The sequence below is a fragment of the Manis pentadactyla genome, chromosome 6, assembly GCF_030020395.1.
Source record: "Manis pentadactyla isolate mManPen7 chromosome 6, mManPen7.hap1, whole genome shotgun sequence".
NCBI classification, from domain to species: Eukaryota; Metazoa; Chordata; class Mammalia; order Pholidota; family Manidae; genus Manis; species Manis pentadactyla.
The window spans coordinates 29001120-29020377 of NC_080024.1; the positions used below are offsets into that span (position 1 = coordinate 29001120).

General features: G+C 34.0%; 2 protein-coding genes across 10 annotated transcripts in view; one reads left to right on the forward strand and one right to left on the reverse strand.

Moving 5' to 3' along the window:
• METTL21A (methyltransferase 21A, HSPA lysine) overlaps window positions 1–19258 on the forward strand; it is a 289359-nt gene that overhangs the window by 10364 nt on the left and 259737 nt on the right. For 2 of the 5 annotated variants that reach the window (XM_036920294.2, XM_036920295.2), the window contains exon 4: window positions 6–625. The exons of the other annotated variants lie outside the window; for them this stretch is intronic. In XM_036920294.2, the coding sequence (XP_036776189.1) occupies window positions 6–403 (398 nt within the window). In that variant the 3' untranslated portion in view covers window positions 404–625. Of the gene's footprint in view, window positions 1–5; window positions 626–19258 lie in introns of those variants that run through there. 5 annotated transcript variants of the gene reach the window in all.
• Window positions 6210–19258, reverse strand: part of CREB1 (cAMP responsive element binding protein 1) — a 64774-nt gene continuing 51725 nt past the window's right edge. For all 5 annotated transcript variants that reach the window (XM_057503643.1, XM_036920298.2, XM_057503642.1 and 2 more), the window contains one exon: window positions 6210–12818. In XM_057503643.1, coding sequence (XP_057359626.1) covers window positions 12674–12818 — 145 coding nt within the window. In that variant the 3' untranslated portion in view covers window positions 6210–12673. The remainder of the gene's footprint in view (window positions 12819–19258) is intronic.

The window sequence follows — 19258 nt, forward strand, 5'->3', positions numbered from 1 at the left end:
TCTAGGTGCTCACGTGACTATCACGGATCGAAAAGTAGCATTAGAATTTCTTAAATCAAACGTCCAAGCCAACTTACCTCCCGACATCCAACCCAAAGCTTCTGTTAAGGAGCTGACTTGGGGGCAAAATTTGGGGAGTTTTTTACCTGGAGAATTTGACCTGATACTTGGAGCTGATATCATATATTTAGAAGAAACATTCACAGATCTTCTTCAAACTTTGGAACATCTCTGTAGCAACCACTCCGTGATTCTTTTAGCTTGCCGAATTCGCTATGAACGGGATAACAACTTCTTAGCCATGTTGGAGAGGCAATTTACCGTGAGTAAGGTTCACTATGATCCCGAAAAAGATGTACATATTTACAAAGCACAGAAAAGAAACCAGAGGGATGACTTATAGTTGGTTATAAGATGTCATTGAGCATGTTGATTAAAGCCTTGGACTGGGAATCTAACAGTATTTGATGAAATGTCTACTGTACAAAAAGTCTAACCCAAAGTTCTCAACAGACAAAGCACATGTGCAGTTTTAAAATAGCAGGTCTTTGTCCCATTGCTGTGACTTTCTAGTCATATTGTACTCACTCTGAAATTCAATTAAGATTAAAGGAAAGTAAAAGATTTTGGTTTATGTTGTTTCTGTATTCCATACTGTATTCCTCTTAATAAACACTTTTCATTGATGATATGACAAAGGGCTGGTATAAAGGGGTGTTCAAATCAGTGAGCTTGTTTTGGTGAGGTTAAATCATGCAAATTTTTTTAAACACATTCTGAGATAGAAGTTTAGCCCAGTTTTCCAATTTTCTGAATATAAAACAAGAGGTTTGAACATACATTCCCTAAGCTGTTAATGCTCTTGGAATCTTTTGTCTGCCCCATCGAAGTCTTATACTTTTGGTTGTTTGAGATTAGGATGTGAGTTTTCTGAGGCCTCATTTTCTGCTTTTTGGATTAATTTCAGATTTAGGTATATAGACAAAGAAGTAAAAATAAAATGTTACTTTTTGAAAGCACCTAAGATCTTGGATCACTGTGTGCTATGAATAGGTTATCTTTTTCAAATCAAAAGCTGTAATTTTCCTTCAGCCTTCCCCTTTCTCAAATGTTTTTGTATTTCTCTCACAGGGTTTCCCTGCCTTCCTGTAATGCATAGGATGACAGTGAAACCCCTCCAAGAGAGGCTGGCCTCCCCAGTATAAGCTCCTTCCATATTTTGCTTGTAATTATTCAATGTCTGGATTCCCCAGCAGACTGTAAGCTGCTTGAGGGTCAGGAATGCTTCTGCCTCTTTCATAGTTGCCTCCCAGTATCTCATAAATCATAGCTAAATATTTATTGAGTGAAAAAGATACATTCCATATAGAAGGTATTGATCTCTGGGTTAAAAGATTGCTACACTGTTTTATGATTATCTTGGATAGACTTTATGGAGGAAGTCACACACACAGCCCTTTATTTTGTACAATGTAAAAGCTAAAACAACTGCTTAAACAAACTTAGACCACAGGAATATCATAATCCCAGTATGGTATTTGGTACTAGAGATGATCTCTTTGTAAAACAGTAGAAACAGGGCCTCCTCTTAACTTTTTAATGACTGTCTTGTATGTGAAAATACCCAATACATTATTTCCTACATATATTTTAAACAGAGGTTTTACTTGAATAAAGGTGAATTAAAAGTTCTGAGAATCCTGTGATGTATCAGTTCAACACAGTTCTGATAAATGCACATGAAATAAACATCCATAGCTTACCAAAGATATAAACTGCCAGTGCTATGCCATGAACATGAAAGGTCTTTTAAAACAAAAACAAAAGTCCTGCAATATCATCAATGCTGTACTGAAAAGCCAATGCAGTTTAGGTTCTTAGAAATGGAGTTCAGCTCCTTTGCTTTAACATTCCTAAGTTGAAGATAGATATGAAAATGATTTGGGGTGTGGGTGGGAGTGGATAGCTTCAAGGTGCATGGAGGTTCTACCCAGTGAAGTAGGCAGTGGTTGGGTTGTTTTTTATCTTCATAAAACATTAAGAATCAGAAAAGGTTGAAGGTCATTTTTTTTTTCCTGATGTAAGAAAATAAAAGGCAAGAAAAACTCAGCAGGAATAGTTTGTTAAAGCAAAAATCAAGTGTGTTTTTCTTTGGACTTTGGGTTTAAGATTTTGTTGCACATCAGGTTCTCTGGGGAGGTAGGTATACTAAGAGATGGAGGTTAGGGTGCAGGAAGTTTAGGTGGGAATGCTTTCAAGATGAACATCTCTGAGGGAGTAAAAGCAGAACTAGGAAAGAGGGAGAAACTGCTGGGATGCAGCCAGGAAAGTCCCTAGTGAATCCAGAGCTGTGATGGCCCTTCAGCTGGGACATATGAAGGCAAGGGGATGGGACTTCATAACCTTGTGATTAGTCATTACTTTCAAGGGGAATAACCTTGGACTGGAGAGGGACTCAGCAAGAGCTCTTAGCCACCATCCCCAGAAGCTGGGAAAATGAGTGCTTCAGGGAGGGTGGGGGGATGGCTACATCGGGATAGTATGCCAGTGTCCACTATAAATGTCAACAAAGCTGAGACATTTTTCACTCAGGTTAAAAGTAGTGATGTATCTCATAAAGGTCCAGCTTAATGGTGCTTGTTTTATCCTCAGGTTAAAAGGATTATAGAAACCTAGCCTAAACCTACTGTACTAAGCCTTCATTCTCACACTACTTAATTTCTTTGACTTGTTACTTATCTAGGGAGTATCAGTAAGTTTTTCCCCAATTAAAGTCCAATACTGCTGCCATGATGCTATGTTAAAATATACATGTATGACATCAGATTCTTATAACTACCACTGTGAAGAATGCTGTTGATTTCTAAGTAGATTACCTCTAAAGGTATCTTGTGTTAGTTCATGATAGAACAATCTGAAGCCCTGGTACTATTTGCAAATAGTTTCTAGTGGAACATTTATTCTTTCTTACAAAAGGACCAAATTTCTAATTAATTAAAATACTTCATCTAAATTAACTGAACACTGAGTTGAAAACTCAAGGCAGAATAACATTACCTGGAATGTTTTACCAAGTACAATTCATTGCTCCTAGAAGACAAGGACTGTATCTCATATATTTCAAGTATTAACACAGTGCCCTCTTCATAAAGGGAGTTCAATGAACATTTGCTCATGAAAAAGATTGCTTTACTGATGAGTTACCTTACTAAATAGTCTAATTTCAGTGCTTTATTTCTTCTTGCCCAAGGTAAGGAATAATCAGGGATATCAAAATAAGTAATTTCTCAATAACAAAATTATCATAAACGTATATAAAAAATTAATTTCCAACATCACTCCATTTAATCCCCATGTTTTAGTTTATGGTGGCTGAAAGATAAGCATTTTCTGTCAATTTTTAAGTTAAAAAAACAAAAATAAAATTCTGAGATACTTTTGAAAATATATCAGTATTGGTAGGCAGTCCTAGATATATAGGGCTTGACATAATAGTTGGTGAAATAGACATGTGATTTATTTTAAAGTCAGAGTCATAATTCTGCTTCCCAGAACCTCTGTCTAGACAGAGAAACATTTTCAAGTTACCAGGATTGAGGTCAGACACTGCAGTGAGTTGGGAGCCGTGTTCTGGGAACCAGGAGACTTGTTCCCTTAGTGACATGAACTACTTGAAATCAAGACAGTCCTCGGTTGTTTTACTGTTTTTGTCACTTTAAAAATTGAAGATTTGTTAGCTCATAAGTTTCTTTTCAGAAAAAAAAATCTGCAAGATTTAGGTATTTTCTTTTAAGTTTTAAATGTTATGCTTTCCTTTCTGTAAAATCAGTTAAAATTTAACTAAGAAGATGGCATACTGAAAAATTAAGTTTCCTAGCTGAGAATAACTGTTTCTGAGGGAGATTAGGAGAAACAGTGTAACAGAGGTGAGAAAGAAGGTCTACTTACTTCATAACCTTTTATAAGGCTGGTTCTGCTACTTCTAATTTTTTTTTCTAAAAAATATAGATAGTGCTAAGTCTGACATAGAAAAATACTAACCAATGTATTAATATAGCAGATTCTTAAAAATGCTTGGGAAGTAATCTCCAAATATGAAGGAAACCATATTTATTAATAGTTTCCACTTCTTGGTATCTATCCTGGAGATAACACTAGTTTGTATGTATTTGTACTAACTTGGGTATAACTGTAACAGTCAAGTTTCAAACAACCTAAATGTCCACAAAAAAGAAGTACTGGAGAAGTAAACCATGATATGTCTGTACAATGGGATACTACACACTCCTTAGAAAGACTGAGGCAGATACAGATATACTGAAATAGCACTGTTGCAAAGACACACTCAGTAAAAAAAAAGCACCACTTACATAAAAAGAGGGGGGAGGAGAGAATATACATTTTCATGTATATGCACAGATTGTCCCTAAAAGGATACAAAGGAAATTGCTTTTTATTGCTTGCTCATTGTTTCTTCCAAATGTACATATTACTTTTAAAGATTAAGTTAAAAAATAAGAGAACATTACCAAGAAAGTGAAAAGAAAACCTAAAAAATGAGAAAATATTTGTAAGTCAAATTATCTGATAAGGATCTAGTATCCAGAATATATAAGGGACTTGTAAAACTCAACATCATTAAAAATGAGCAAAGGACTTGCTCAAGTCATTTCTCCAAAGATATACAAATGGCCAACAAACATGAGAGGAGGCTCAGTATCATTAGTCACTAAGGAATTGCAAACTAAAACCATTTCCTATCCATGAGGATGCCTATAATTTTTATAAAAACAAAATAACAAGTGTTGGCCAGAGAAATTGGAACCCTCATACATCACTGGTAGGAGTATAAAATGGTGCAATAGCTGAGGAAAAATCTGGCAATTCCTCCAGTAATTAAACATGGCATTACCGTATGACCCAGCAATTCCACTTCTAAGTATGTATATACCCAGAAGAATTGAAAACAGTGACTTAAACAAATACTTGTATGGGAAGTATGTTACTTGTATGTCCCTAAAGCACTATTCACAATAGCCAAAAAGTGGAAATCCAAATGTCCGTTAACGATTGATGAACAAACAGTGGCATGCAACAAATTATATATTTTGTGGAATATTATAATGTTGTGGAATTATTCAGTTGCAAAGAATCAAGCTCTAATAAATGCTACAATGTGGGGGAACCTCAAAAACATGCCAAGTGAGAGAACCCAGACACAAAAAATCACATATTACATGATTCTATTTATGTGAAATATTCAGAATTGGCAAATCCATAGAAACAGAAAGCAGAGTTGGCTGCCAGGGGCTGGAGAGGGGGGGAAATGGAAACTCTTCAGTGGGTACAGGGTTTTACTTTGGAGATGTTTGAAACTAGATACAGGTGGCAAGTAGCACACTGTGAACACACTAAATTGTTCATTTTAAAACAGTCCGTTTGCTCTGTGTATCACTCCTCGAAAACAAGTATCATTCAAACTCCTGGAAATGACCTTTCCTCTCCACTTGTTTAGGCCCTCACTAGAATTCTTATCCCCAATTTGGTCAATGTGCTTAAGAAAGATGTGGAGAAATTAAAATGCACAGTGAGAGAAAGGATAACATTGATTAAAGCAGTGGTTTTCTGGGCTTTTGCCTTAAGCAGTTTAGTGGATAGTGGCATCATTTGCAAGACAGAAGTAAGAGCTGAACAGATTTCGAGGAGAAATTAGAAATTTTGGACCTGTCTTGCAATTTGAATGTAGATGACAAATATGAGAGTCTGGAGATCAGAGCTAAAATTGGATAAATGTTAGAATTGTCTCTTTGGCCATATGTCTTAGTTTCTTGAGGAGTAGGGCTTTTCAGTGCCCAGAAGTGTCCTCAAGAATATTTGTGAAATGTGCAAGTGACAGCAGAGGTATGGTCGAAGATAGAAACTGTGCTTTTATTGGAGGCCCCAGGACCTGAATGTGGCTTACAAGTAAAGTAGGGTGACAAGTATGATTTGTTCAGCACAATCAAGGTTTCTACCTGTTGTTCCTATATGATTAGTTTTGCTGTTTTACTCTTAAAATGTGTTTGTACAGTAACTGTGAGGTCACTCTTTGTAGAATTATAAAATTCATGTAATCCCTTCAAACAATGGTGGGTGTAACAGGCTTAATAAACACATCACGGCAATTTTAAGAGTGCTTAGAATAAATGCAACTGCTTATCTTCAGGATCAATAGTATAGGAGAGAATCTTTTATTATGCTTTAAGCAAAGAACAGATTAACCATATCCCCTCCCCTTTCGTCCCATTTTATGTGATCACAGAACTTTAGTTACAAAGGGGACCTGAGAAGTTATCTGTTCTTACTGTTCTTCCAATGCAAACATGCATTTTATGACATCCGAGACAGCTGGTCCTGTATCTCCCACTGGTTGTTTCAATAGGGCAGCAACATCTCCAAATCTTCAAATAGGCACTGTTCAATCTTACTGAACAAAGAAATCTTGTGCTAAAAATCAGAAATACAGCAAAATTAAGTAACTGAAGATATGTCCTTGTTGCTTGAATTAGTTTCCTGTTGCTGTGCAACACTAGCTTGTGATATATTCTAATAACAACTGTAGAACATAAGTCCAAGGAAATATAGCTAACATTAGCAAAAATTAAAATATAGAGATCCCATCCCCAAAAAAGAGACTTACAGAGTTTTTAAAAGCATGTTTATGTGACTGCACATAAATGTGTAAAAAGGGCATTATGACAGTTGATACCACAAAGATTACAGTAAGAAAAAGTACTTTATGACAATATTTCACAAATTCACAAGGATCACTGTAATATACAAAGCAATTGCTACCATTCTGAACATAAAGTAGCTAATATGTACATAGTGTTAATAAAATGCATTATAACTAAGTATATTTTTTTCTCTTTACACAGATAAAGCACAAAAAAGATTTAGGTAAAAAAATTAAAACAGGGATATTTCTAGAATGTAGGGAATTTTATTAGAAATGTATTTCCCTCATTACAGTTACTTATTTAGTATTCAACTCCAATAGCAACATCAGAGTTAAAATTCAATACCCTGTTTTGTGCTGATAGTTCTGGGGGAAGGTATTCTTCACCTCAATCCTCAAGGACAAACCAAAACAGAAAAACAAAACAAAACAAAACAAAACCCAAACACCTTTCTCTCTAGAAACTTCCCTGATCGTTTCTAAAAAGTTTCAAGTGATGATACATCTAGGTTAAAAATAATTCCTTTTGGGGGCAGGAATGACAACTATGGACAAATCAGCCGGGGAAAACTTCACATGGAAAAACTGCTAGCTAGCACTCTTCTTTGCCACCCCTAATAAATCTATACTAACAGAAAGATGTTGACAAATTATTTCCCACTTTAATATAAATAATTTTATTACATACACAAATTGAAGTGGCACCTGGATAAAAATACGTCTATAAAGCGTTTACCAATTCAGTTTTAAAAAATTAAGAAAATAAACCTCCCAAACAATAGACCATTTCACTTGGCCAACTAACAAGATCATCATCTGCAGGGATTTTCTTCCTTCCCTACCAATTTTTTAAACTACCTCAGATTTACTCTCACATCTCTGAGATGCTCCTCAGACAGAAGCCTGGGAATGCCATACTTTAGGCAAGTATTAGGTATGCCTGTGTATAGTAGGTAAAAATTGAATTTCCTACTGTTTGACCTTTTCAAAGACATTTCCTCAAGATTGTTCATTTTTCTTTTACTTGCTGGTGAGAATAATTAAAAATGTATCATGTTATACCCAGCTAGAACCTGCACCCACAGTACCAGAATGCAGACAGGTCAATATTTTTTCTCTGTACTAAACAACTCTGCCTGTTTATAATATCAACTTGCTTCACAGGCTTTGTTCTTTTTTTTTTTTTCTATTTTTAGTTTTTTTAAAAAATAAATTTCAAGCTAAAACACCTGAAATACAATCCCTCTATTCAAACATTTTCTGGTCCCTCTTAAAGTTTGCCCCTGAGGACACATACAAAGGCTTAAGCTACATTCACTAAACAGTAAGAACTTATCATAAGCAGATGAGACAGATGGAACTTCAGCACCCTGTTTGATTTATTTGAAATTCTTCCATACTGACTCAACTTCATGATATGTTCAACCCCTCAGGGATTAGTGCCTCTCCTAGCCATTGATTCTAGAAAGTCAAGGAAACCAGTTCCTAGTACATACAGTGACTGTGCAGTCAACTTAAAAAAGTCAACATAACATTAAAAGTATTCAAGATGTATGTAAGCCATCCAGCAAAAGTTCTGGTTGTGCTTTGTACAACTGAGTGAGCAAACTTATCTCACAACTCTTAATCCACAGGCTTACTAATGAGTACACTTTACTTTCTCCATCCGCATTTAAAACCAATCAAAATTTAGGCAGCATTTCTTTGATGTTAACAAAGCTAATTTAAAGTGAGAAATCATTACATGTGGTGTCCATGATGACAGTAATTGCCTTAAAAATCTTTTACTGTTCTGTACAAATCCATGGATATCTTGGCATTCTGTAGTATTAATATTGGGGTTAGGATAGTCTCATTTAAAACTGGAAATATTTATTCACTTGAGTTGCTCTTCCTTCTAAATCTATCCATGATGAAACAGTAAATTAGGGCTCAAACCTACCAACCAGGCTAGTCAAATCTAACTTATTATTATTTTTTTCTTTTAGAGCTATTTATAAGGCTAGCTTTTCGGTGCTAAAATATTTTTATCAATCAAAGCTTCCACTTTTACTAAGTCACATGATTTGAAGAGAGGAGAAAGACATAAAAAGTCAGTTGACAGTTAATTGGTGGGGGAATTTCTCAAGTTCCTAATACCCAAACTGGGTCATGTTTAAAAGTGCAAGTTACACTAAACATTTACAAAGAATATAATGTAAATATAATCCAAATAAATATACAACTTTTGTATTAGGTCAATGGGAAACAGTATTTCAGGGCTACAAAGGCCAGAAAATAAAGCTTCTTGAATATAACTGAAAAGGCGTGTAAATCATTGTTTCTAAACCCACTTTAATTCAGAATCTTAAAGATAATAGCCTTATTTAATCCTGAAAAATGAAGCAGCCTTTTTAACTACAAAATAGAGACCAACTTATGACTGTAGCTGATCATATAATTAAAAACATACTAAAAATCAAAAGAACTCTAGATTGAAGTTCCTTCAAGTAAATAAAAGCATGTTGTGTTAAACTTGTTGTTTCTTCCTAAGCCTTTGTATGATTCCACATGTCACCCCAAATGGTCAAAATGATAGTAGGGATTAGGCCTGAGAGACAGAGATAAACTTCAGCCAGATGACTTCTAATCAGACAGCCTGTCTGACTGGTATTGTGCTTTCAGATACTAGCACTGCTGCTGACCTACTGTCAAAACACATTTTCTGACAAAATCCCTGCTCAAATGAAAACACCAAAATTCCTCCCCCAGGATGATTTTTGAAAAATCAGTGGTACCTTTTGGAAGCTATCTTCAAAATGTTCTTACCACTGTTCTAGCTGCCAGAGACAAAGCATAAAATTCAAATACTTAAAGGGGTGGGGTGGGAGGGGGAGTTGTTTCAAGTGACTAGCAACATATTTAAAAGTATCAAGCCAAAGAAAACTAACAATTAAAAAATAGAATACTTGGAAGAAACTTGGAAAACAAAAATCAATTTGAGTGCTGGAGTAATGCAGTCCAAGAAACTACCAAAAGGGATGCAATAGAACACACAAAAATGTAAAGTTTCATCTGACCTCAATATACTATAATACTTAGCATTCCTGACTTTAAGAGCTCTCAGAGCTTCAGATTATATATTGTATGCATATATATATGTACACATGTATTATACAAATGCCTTTTTCCCCCTAAGGATATCTAAATGAACAGAGCACCTGTGACAATATTATGGTTGCCAATATGGTACTTGAGTTTGAAACACAATGAACTTAAAATTACATCTGATATCCATTTTTTAATAATGTGAATACATTGGATCTAGCCCTTTCTAAACCACTTTTCAGTTAAACACTATCAAAGCTTGAAAACTCATGACAAATATATCAAAAATAAACCCCTCCCAATTCATTTGTATTAGTTAATCTGTCCTATAGATAAAAGTGCCACATGGCCCTATTATTTGCAAAGTAATACCAAACTTGCTATTTTCTAGGCAAATCAGTAGCATAAGTACAGATTCCTATGATAACATTTTCATTCCCTTTTGGCCAATATGAAGAGAAAAAACTTACCGGTAACGTGGCCACATGTTCTTGGCTATGAGATTTTTTTTTTATTATGTCATTTTCTTAATAAAGATTCTCAAAATTGCATGCTTAAAAACAAACACCTTTTCTCCAATTCTCATTTAAAAAAAGTTTACACAAAAGATGCCTGATTTCTATCTGTATAAACTCAAATCTTCAGGTCTCTCCAAGGGTCAGAAACAGATTAACAACAGAATACATTTCTAAACCTCACCATTAAGTAAATGACTTCAAACCAGTGCAACCATCCTCAAGGTACAAAGGATCTGGTCTTTTTAAGTTAAAAATGTGATTGCCTTGTTTTATCAGGGACTAAGAGGACCACCAACTTTCTAATTAAATAAAAAGCCTCAACTTCTGAAAAACATTTAACTTTAGAGACTTTAACTTGCTAAATACTTGGGAATTTTCATTTATAAAGCCTATATGTTCAAAATGTTGACTTTGACATTTTGACTCATTCAGAAGGAATTCTAATTTGTGAACAGATTTGTGATTTTGCTTGTTTCTGTTAAACCAGTTTTGGAAAATATCTATGCTGCTATACAAACCATTTTTATGCTATAAACTTTCCCCTCAGCAGGATAAACATCAAACTTTACAGTTGTTTGAAAGCCTTCTTGAGAATCTGGTGAATTGTCCAAATATTAAGACTACATTACTTAATTCTTAGAATGATGCTCCTTCATAAACTCTGTTCATCCTTGAAAAAAGACAATGGTTTTGTTACAAACAAAAACATACCATTTACAAGTATTAATTAAAAATCTTACTTTTCAAAACGGACCCAATAATTACACGCATATCTGCATATTTTGTTAACACATCAACAAATTCAACTTCTAAAAATAATCCATGACTAAACAGAAAACATTAATTTTCTAGACTGTTTTAAAGGGAATAACCTCAAATGAGAAATTATAACTAACATTATGTCAGCTTCCAATTTTAAAATCTGCCTTGTTATTCTTTTAAAGGGTAGCTTTTAGATTTATCAGGCTTAGTAAATAAAGTGAGTAACTAATAATTAAAAGTAGTACTGGGAACAATGTATGATACATTCAAACACAGACTTATACTCAGGAGTTAAATTGGTAGCTCATTTTTAGTAGAAAACAAGGGCTTATATAGCATATTGGAAGGCTAAAGAATAGCTATTTTAGAAGAAAACGAATGTTTTGTAAACAACAATCGAAATATTGTAGTACAGCAGTCATTCAAACATATCTGAAGAAAATTACTTTCCTTGTGCATATCTAATACTGTACTTTTAAAACTATCCTTACAACTTATATCATTTAAAAAATTCACTAGAGATACTCTGTTGAAGCATGTTAATATGGAAAATACTTAAAATCAGTATTTTTCAACAACACGTAACAGTTTATAAACAAATATATCACTTAAACATCTTAAAGGCTTTCCTGTTGGTGGTTGAATGTAAGTGCAAATGGAAGAGTTTAGCAATACTTAAGTAAATGAGTGACAATATAAATATTTTGAAGGTGATGACAAAAACATTTATTTAAAAACCTTATTCTATAACTCAAGTGGTTGGTTTACTAATGAGCATCTCTTTAAGAATTTAGTACTAAAACAAGCTTTGTACTTTTATTTACTTTGATTCATTTAAAATTCAAATACCATGCTTTTTCATTCAGTTGGTTACTTCTTTTGATGTATTCAAAAATGTTGAACACATACAGAACTGAATTAAGAAGTAACAACTGCCCTATGGAAGAGCTATAGTTTTAATACAGAATGTTTTTAAGAACCAAGGACAAGGTTTCCGTATTGAAGAGAATGTACATAGCACTCCAGATTCATTCTTAATTTCAACAACCACACTAAAATTCCTTTTTAGAGGGGATGTGTCTTAACAATTTTACATAATTCACAATGAACATGTGAAATTGTCAATCTGGCAATCAACACTTCTTCATTGAACCTTACTTACTTTATGCATGCGGACCACACATTACTTCAGCTCAAGAGGCTGGGGTAATTCTGTCCCTAAGGCAATCAAGCTTAGTACAAACCTTGAAATAATTAAAAAAAAAAAAATTTTCTTTTCCTCATTTCCCCCATCAATTTACAAGTAAACAATTTATTACTTCTTGAAGAGGGCAGGGGTTTGAAAAGCAGAAGTCTCTTCATGATTCCTTGGTGCTGAAAATTTCTTGAGGGGAGAAGTGGAGGCAGGTGTTGGAACATTCACAGTTTAATGCAAAAGCACAAATGAATGAAATTCTGTAGTTGCTTTCAGGCAGTTCTGCGCATAGAAAAAAAGAAATGTTTAGAAAATAAAATGTTTATTTCGTCTTTCCGGTTGAAGCCAGGCAGTCCTTTTTCCACCATTAACAGGTGAAATTTAAATCCCAAATTAATCTGATTTGTGGCAATAAAGGTCCTTAAGTGCTTTTAACTCCTCAATCAGTGTCTTGTTTTGGTTTTCAAGCACTGCCACTCTGTTTTCTAAACATTTCACATATTCCTTCTTCTTTCTACGACACTCTCGTGCTGCTTCCCTACAAGCAAAAAAAGGACAGGAAAAAATTATGCAACATTTCTTTATCTTTTTTTTTTTTGGGTTAGAGTATTTTTTAAAAAGAGATTTAGCTCAAAGCAGTAAACATTTTACTATATTATAGATTAGACATTTGAAAAAATATACAGTGTGACTTGGATGTTACCTTATATAAAACTTTAATTTTAATATACCATACAAGTTTGATTATAAAAAATCCAAATGTGAAAACCCCACAAACAAAAAAGGGCTGAACAATCACTAAACATTATTAAAATGTTCTGCATCATACCTGTAAAACTTGAAATTCTATCAATTTCAATAAGAAAATATTAAGGCTAAATTCGGTGTGAAAAACATCCTTTAAACGGAAAAATCTCACAAACTCATTTCATGGCATTTAAAAAGAAATCTCACATAACATCTCATCAACAAATAATGTTGAGGAAACTGTATATCCACATGCAAAAGAATGAAGCTGGACCCTTACATCATACACAAAAATTAACTTAAAATGAATAAAAAATCTAAATAAAAGACCTAAAACTATAAAACTTCTAAAAGAAAACAGAGGTTAAAGACTTCAGGGCATTGGATTTGGTAGTGATTTCTTGGCTATGCCACCAAAAGCATAGTAAACAAAAGCGAAAATAAACAAATGGGACTATAGCAAACTTAAGAACTCCTGCACATCACAGGACACAATCAACAGAGTAAAAAGGAAAGCTACAGAATGGGAATAAGTATTTGTGAAATCCTGTATCTGATAATGAGTTAATATCTACAATGTATCATGACTTCCACAACTCACCAACAAATTAACCTGGCTGATAAATGGGCAAAGGACTCAAATAGACATTTCTCCAAAGATACACAAACGGCCGACAAGCACATAAAAAGATGCTCCAATCTAACCATTAGAGAAACAAAATCAAAACCACAATGAGATACCATCTCACATCCATCTAGGATAGCTACTATTAAAAAAAAAAAGCCTGAACCAAAAATAAGTGTTGGTGAGGATGTGAAGAAATCTGAACACTTGTACACTGTTGGTGGGAATGTAAAATGGTGTAGCCACTATAGAAAACACTATGGCGATTCCTTAAAAAATTAAAAATAGAATCACCATATAAACCAGCAGTCCCACTTTTGGGTATATATCCAAAAGAATTTAGACCAGAATATTGAAGAGAGAATTTGCACACCCATATCCACAAAAGCATTATTTATAATAGCCAAGAGGTGGAAGCAACCCAAATATCAACAGAAGAATAAATTTTAAAAATGTGGTATGTGAATATTATTCAGCCTTAAAAGGAAATCCTGTCACATGCTACAACATGCATGAACCTTGAGGACAATAGGCCAGTCATAAAAAGACAAATACTATGTAGTTCTACTTGTATGAAATACCTTAAGTAGTTAAACTCATAAAAACAAAGTTAGAATGGTGATTGCCAAGGACTAGAGGGACAGTATGAAATGAGGGAAACTGTAGAGTTTCAGTTTTGCAAGATGAAAAAGCTCTGGAGATCCATTGCACAACAATGTGCATATACTTAACACTATTGAACTGTTACACTTAAAAATGGTTAAGATGGTGAATTTTGTATCTTTTTCTTTTACCACAATTAGAATTACTTTAAAAAATTTAACACAGATTAAAAATTAAAAAAAAAAAATTTTTTAACAACCAAGTCTAAACTAGTAAACCCTTCTTTAACTCTGGATCTCCTCAGTCATGACCACAGGGACTGGCACAAGGTAGGTACTTATTGTTGAATGAATATTAAGAGTTGAAAGCAAAAAGGTTTTTAAGTCTTTAATAAAATTTAAAAAAGGTGGGCAGCAATTTATAAACACAACAGTGGCAGTATAGTACAGCAGATAAAAGTTATCTTCAGTGTCAGATTCTTAGGTTTAAGTGGTTCTACCCCTTAGCTAGTTACATGACCACAGGCAAATTACTTAACCTTAGTTTCATGAGTATAAAATAGAGATTATTATCTACCTCAAGAGTTTTATATGAGGATTAAAGGAGTTAATATATGGAAAGCACATGAAATAGTGGCTGGCATTTCATATGCTACATGTGTTAGCTATTATTTCTAGGTAACTCAAACAGTAGCATATTTTAATTCCATTAATATTTTTACCCCCATATAGCCCATCAGTCCACAAAAAAGGAGCAAGCTGATTTTTGGAATTAAAAAAAAAAACCCTGCATGTATTATCCCTAATAGATATGGACAATATATGATCCATGTCAATCACTCTACCATTGGAGAAAATTGGTTTAAAAATGTATGTAATGTATATAATTGTGGAATCATTATGTTGTACATCTGAAACCAATATAATATTGTTTACCAACTATATTTCAGTTTTTAAAAAAGCACTTCAAAAAAGTCCCAACATTCCACTAAATAGTGAAGAACAAAAGCCAAGAAATGATAAGAGGCCAAGAGTGATCGAAAGGATGATAGTAGGAAGGATTCAGAGGTCAATTTGCATGTTCTCTATGTAGTGAATTCTAACAATATAGGGGGCATGTAGGATGTTAAGTATACTTATAAATCTAATTTCAGCCAGGTTTGACTGATACTGCTTCCCTTGCTTTCTCCCATCATCTGAAAATCTAGTCTACAAGTGCCCACATCAATACTTTTTCTACAGGCTAGTTTCCAAAGTTAAACTAATATAATCCTATAGGTTAGTATCTCCCAACTTTGTTCCACCAAAATCAGTATACTGTAGTGTTGTGAAGATTAAAATATCTATCTCTCAAAAGAAAAAACAACAACACTGGACACTAGGCTAAGAAAACTGACTTATTTCTTTAATGTAAGGCCTCTTTGATCCTTTTAATATATTGTGAACTGAGACTCTCCCCAAAGGATATTTCTATGTATCATGTGCCAGACTGAAATGGACTATACATTACTTTTTTAGGGAGAACACCAAGTAATTTCAAGTAACACTATCCTGCAGAATGATGCTCAAGTTAGACACAGTTTAAAACAAACAAATTTGGATACAAATTTAATACAATATGATAACACCAGGAAGAATTCTAAACATCCAGAAACGGGGGTTCAGATCCAAGCTTTGACACTAACAAGGTGTGTAGCTTCCAGCAGGTCCTTTCCCATTCGAGGACTTTCCTCATCTGTTTAAAAGAGAAGGAACTAACCAGTATGTCTCAAATTAAGACCATCAGCTTTGTACTAAGGAGTGTGCAAAACCAGGGAATAAAGGTGCCATGTCCTTCTAAAGCACCAATTTTAACTGATGGGGCAGAGGGGTGGCAAGCATTTTTCATATAAAAATAAGCATTATCATATTTTGGAGTAGAATACAAAATTAAAATGAACTTTAAATAAAACATTTAAAGAAATCCTTAGCTTAGAGATTGCCTCTCAAAGCTTCTCAAAAAATTTCTTCTAAATATTTTTAAGGACAGAAGAAAATTAAAGGACTCTTCTATTGGATTGGCCTGATGATATGGTATGAAGATTAACCTATGATGTCTATTCCAGTACAGAAATAGGATTTTATGATTCCAAGCATTCCTGCAAACAGATGGCCTATAAATACTGAAATTGATTTGATACACATTTTTAGAAAAAGGTTTTTCACATACTTATACATCTCCTCCAAGAATTCTATATGCCTCTATATGATACTCTAATTGTTTCATTTATTCTTTCCATTTTCAGCATCTTCAGCCCTTCCAAGCTACTTGTTTTTCTCCTTTGCCCTCAAAGAAATTAATCAATTCGATCATCACAACCAATTTTTAGTTTTGTTGATTTTTCTCTATTGGTTTTCTCTTTTCAATTCCAGTGATTTCAGTTTGTTCTTTTTCTAGTTTCTTAGGATGGAAGTTAGGCTGGCAAAACTTTTTTAACAAAGGGGCAGACTGCAAATATTTTAGGCTTTTTGGACCAAATGGGTTTTGTCATAACTATTCAACTCTGCTGTTGTAGCATGAAAGCAGCCATGGACCATACATGATTAAATGTGACTGTGTTCCAGTAAAACTTTATTTATAAAAAGAGGCAGTGAGATGCAATTTGCCAACCCCTGACATAGATAACTGATTTAAGACTTGCTTTTCTAATGTAAATATTTGAGTATAAATTTTCCTCTAAACGTTGATTGAGCTATATCCCACAAGTTTTTGTCATATTTTAATTTGAACTCAGTTCAAAATCTTATTTCCTTTGAGGTTTCCTTTTGACTCATGCATTTAGAAATCTTTAGCAGTTATTTAATTCCTAAACAACTGGGGATTTTCCCAGATGTTTTATGGCCCAAGAACATACTTTGTATTATTTCTATTCTCTTCAATTAACAGGTATCATATAAATGTCAATTAGGTGTAGTGGTTGATAATGTCATTTAGGTCTTCCATATCCTTATTTTCTATCATCATCATTAAGAGAAAAGTTTTGAAGTCTTTAACTGCAATTAGGGATTTGTGCATTTCTCCTTTCAGTTCCATCATATTTGGTCTCAGGCATATTGAAGCTCTGTTAGAAGCATACACATGTAGAATTATTATGTCATCTTAGGGGTCATTATATAAATGTTCTTTATCCCTGACAATGTTTCAGCTTCCTTTTGATTACTATTTACATGGTCTATCCCTTCTCTATCCTTTTCATTCTAACCTATGTCTTTATATTTGAAGTGAGATTCTTATAGATAGCATAGGTCTTGGTTTTCTACTCTGTTTTGTCTTTTACCTGGGTTAGACCAGGGGTTGGCAAAATACAGCCCATGGACTATGGACTAAGTCCACGCAGCTTGTTTTACACAACTGATAAACTTCTAGCCAGATTAACAAAAAAATGTATGTGTGTGAGAGAGAGAAGCCACACATTATCAACATTAGGAATAAAATTTCTAACTAATCCCAAACATTAAAAGGATAAAAAGTAAATACTACAAAACACTATGTCCATAAATTTGACAACTTAGAAGAAATGGACCAAATCCTTAAGAACATAAATTTCCAAAACTCAATAAAGCAGAGATAGTTTTAACTGGCCTATAGCTATTAAAAGAAAATTCAACTTGTGGTTTAAAAAAAAACCTTTCAACTCAAGACAAATGCTGGGTATAGAAGCCACAGGGCATAAATCTGCAAAGAAGTAAAAAGCTAACCTTTTCAAACAATATGGCTTCTCTCTCACTCACCAACTTTACATTTCCCTGTATGGCCCCGGAAGATGACTGGTTAGCCAGAGACGGGTAAGATTACTCAAGGGAGGAACAACCTAAGACAGGCACAGTCAGTCGCAGGGGGGCCATCAGGTGAGAAATTGGGGATCAACAGAGGTGAGGCTTAGAACCTCTCCCCTCCTGTTTTGAGAGAAATCTTCTGCATCCGTGGATGTTTTATTGCCTTTGTCTAGCTTGGATTAACACATAGTCTACAGGCACACACCTGATCATCTACATTTGCTCTCTTACAACACTAAACTAAGTTTTCTACCTTTATCTTACATCTACCTACCACTTCAGCATTTTATTAAAAAATAATAATAATAATAATAATAATAAAGGGAGAAATGTGGGATCCACATATAAATCAAGTATAAAAATCAAACGAATATTCATATTTGACCTGACTGTTTATAGTTCATAATGCATGATCAAAAACAAAAGTTTCTGTCATGACTGCCCTTGTACTGTTCACCATGTAAGAACTTATTCACTATGTAAGAATTTGTTCACCATGTAAGAACTTGTTCGTTATGCTTCAGAAGACTGGAGACTGACGAGAATTAGGCTTGGGGTGGATTAATGATTGTGTATTGAGCATTGACTCCCCTATACAGAATTCTATTGTTGTTAACAACCATTTAATCAATAAATATGAGAGATGCCCTCTCAAAAAAAAAAAAAAAAAAAAAAAACCTTTCAAAAAAAGAAAACTCCAGGTCCAGATGGTTTCACTGACAAATTCTACCAAATATTTAAGGAATAAAAAATATTAATTCTATACAACCTCTTTCAGAAAATAGGTGAGAATGCTTCCCAACTCATTTTATGAGGCCAAAATTACTGATAAAAAAAAGAAAAAACTCAGAAACATTGTAAGCAAAGCAAAATCCCCTTTTGGTCATTAATGTAAACATGAAAATCCTCAACAAAATGTTAGCAAACTGAATCCAGCAATATGTAAAAATGACACCATGCCATGACCATGTGCAGGTCCATCCCAGGAACTGCATACATGTCTCAGCAGTGGAAAACCAGTCATCACAATTCACCTCAATCAACTATGATCACCTCAATAGATTCATAAAATGCATTTGACAAAATTTTACAAGCATTTATGATGAAAACTCCCAGAAAACCAGCAACAGGGCACCTCCTTAACCTGATAAAGAGCATTTACAAGGAACCTACAGCTATCATCATATT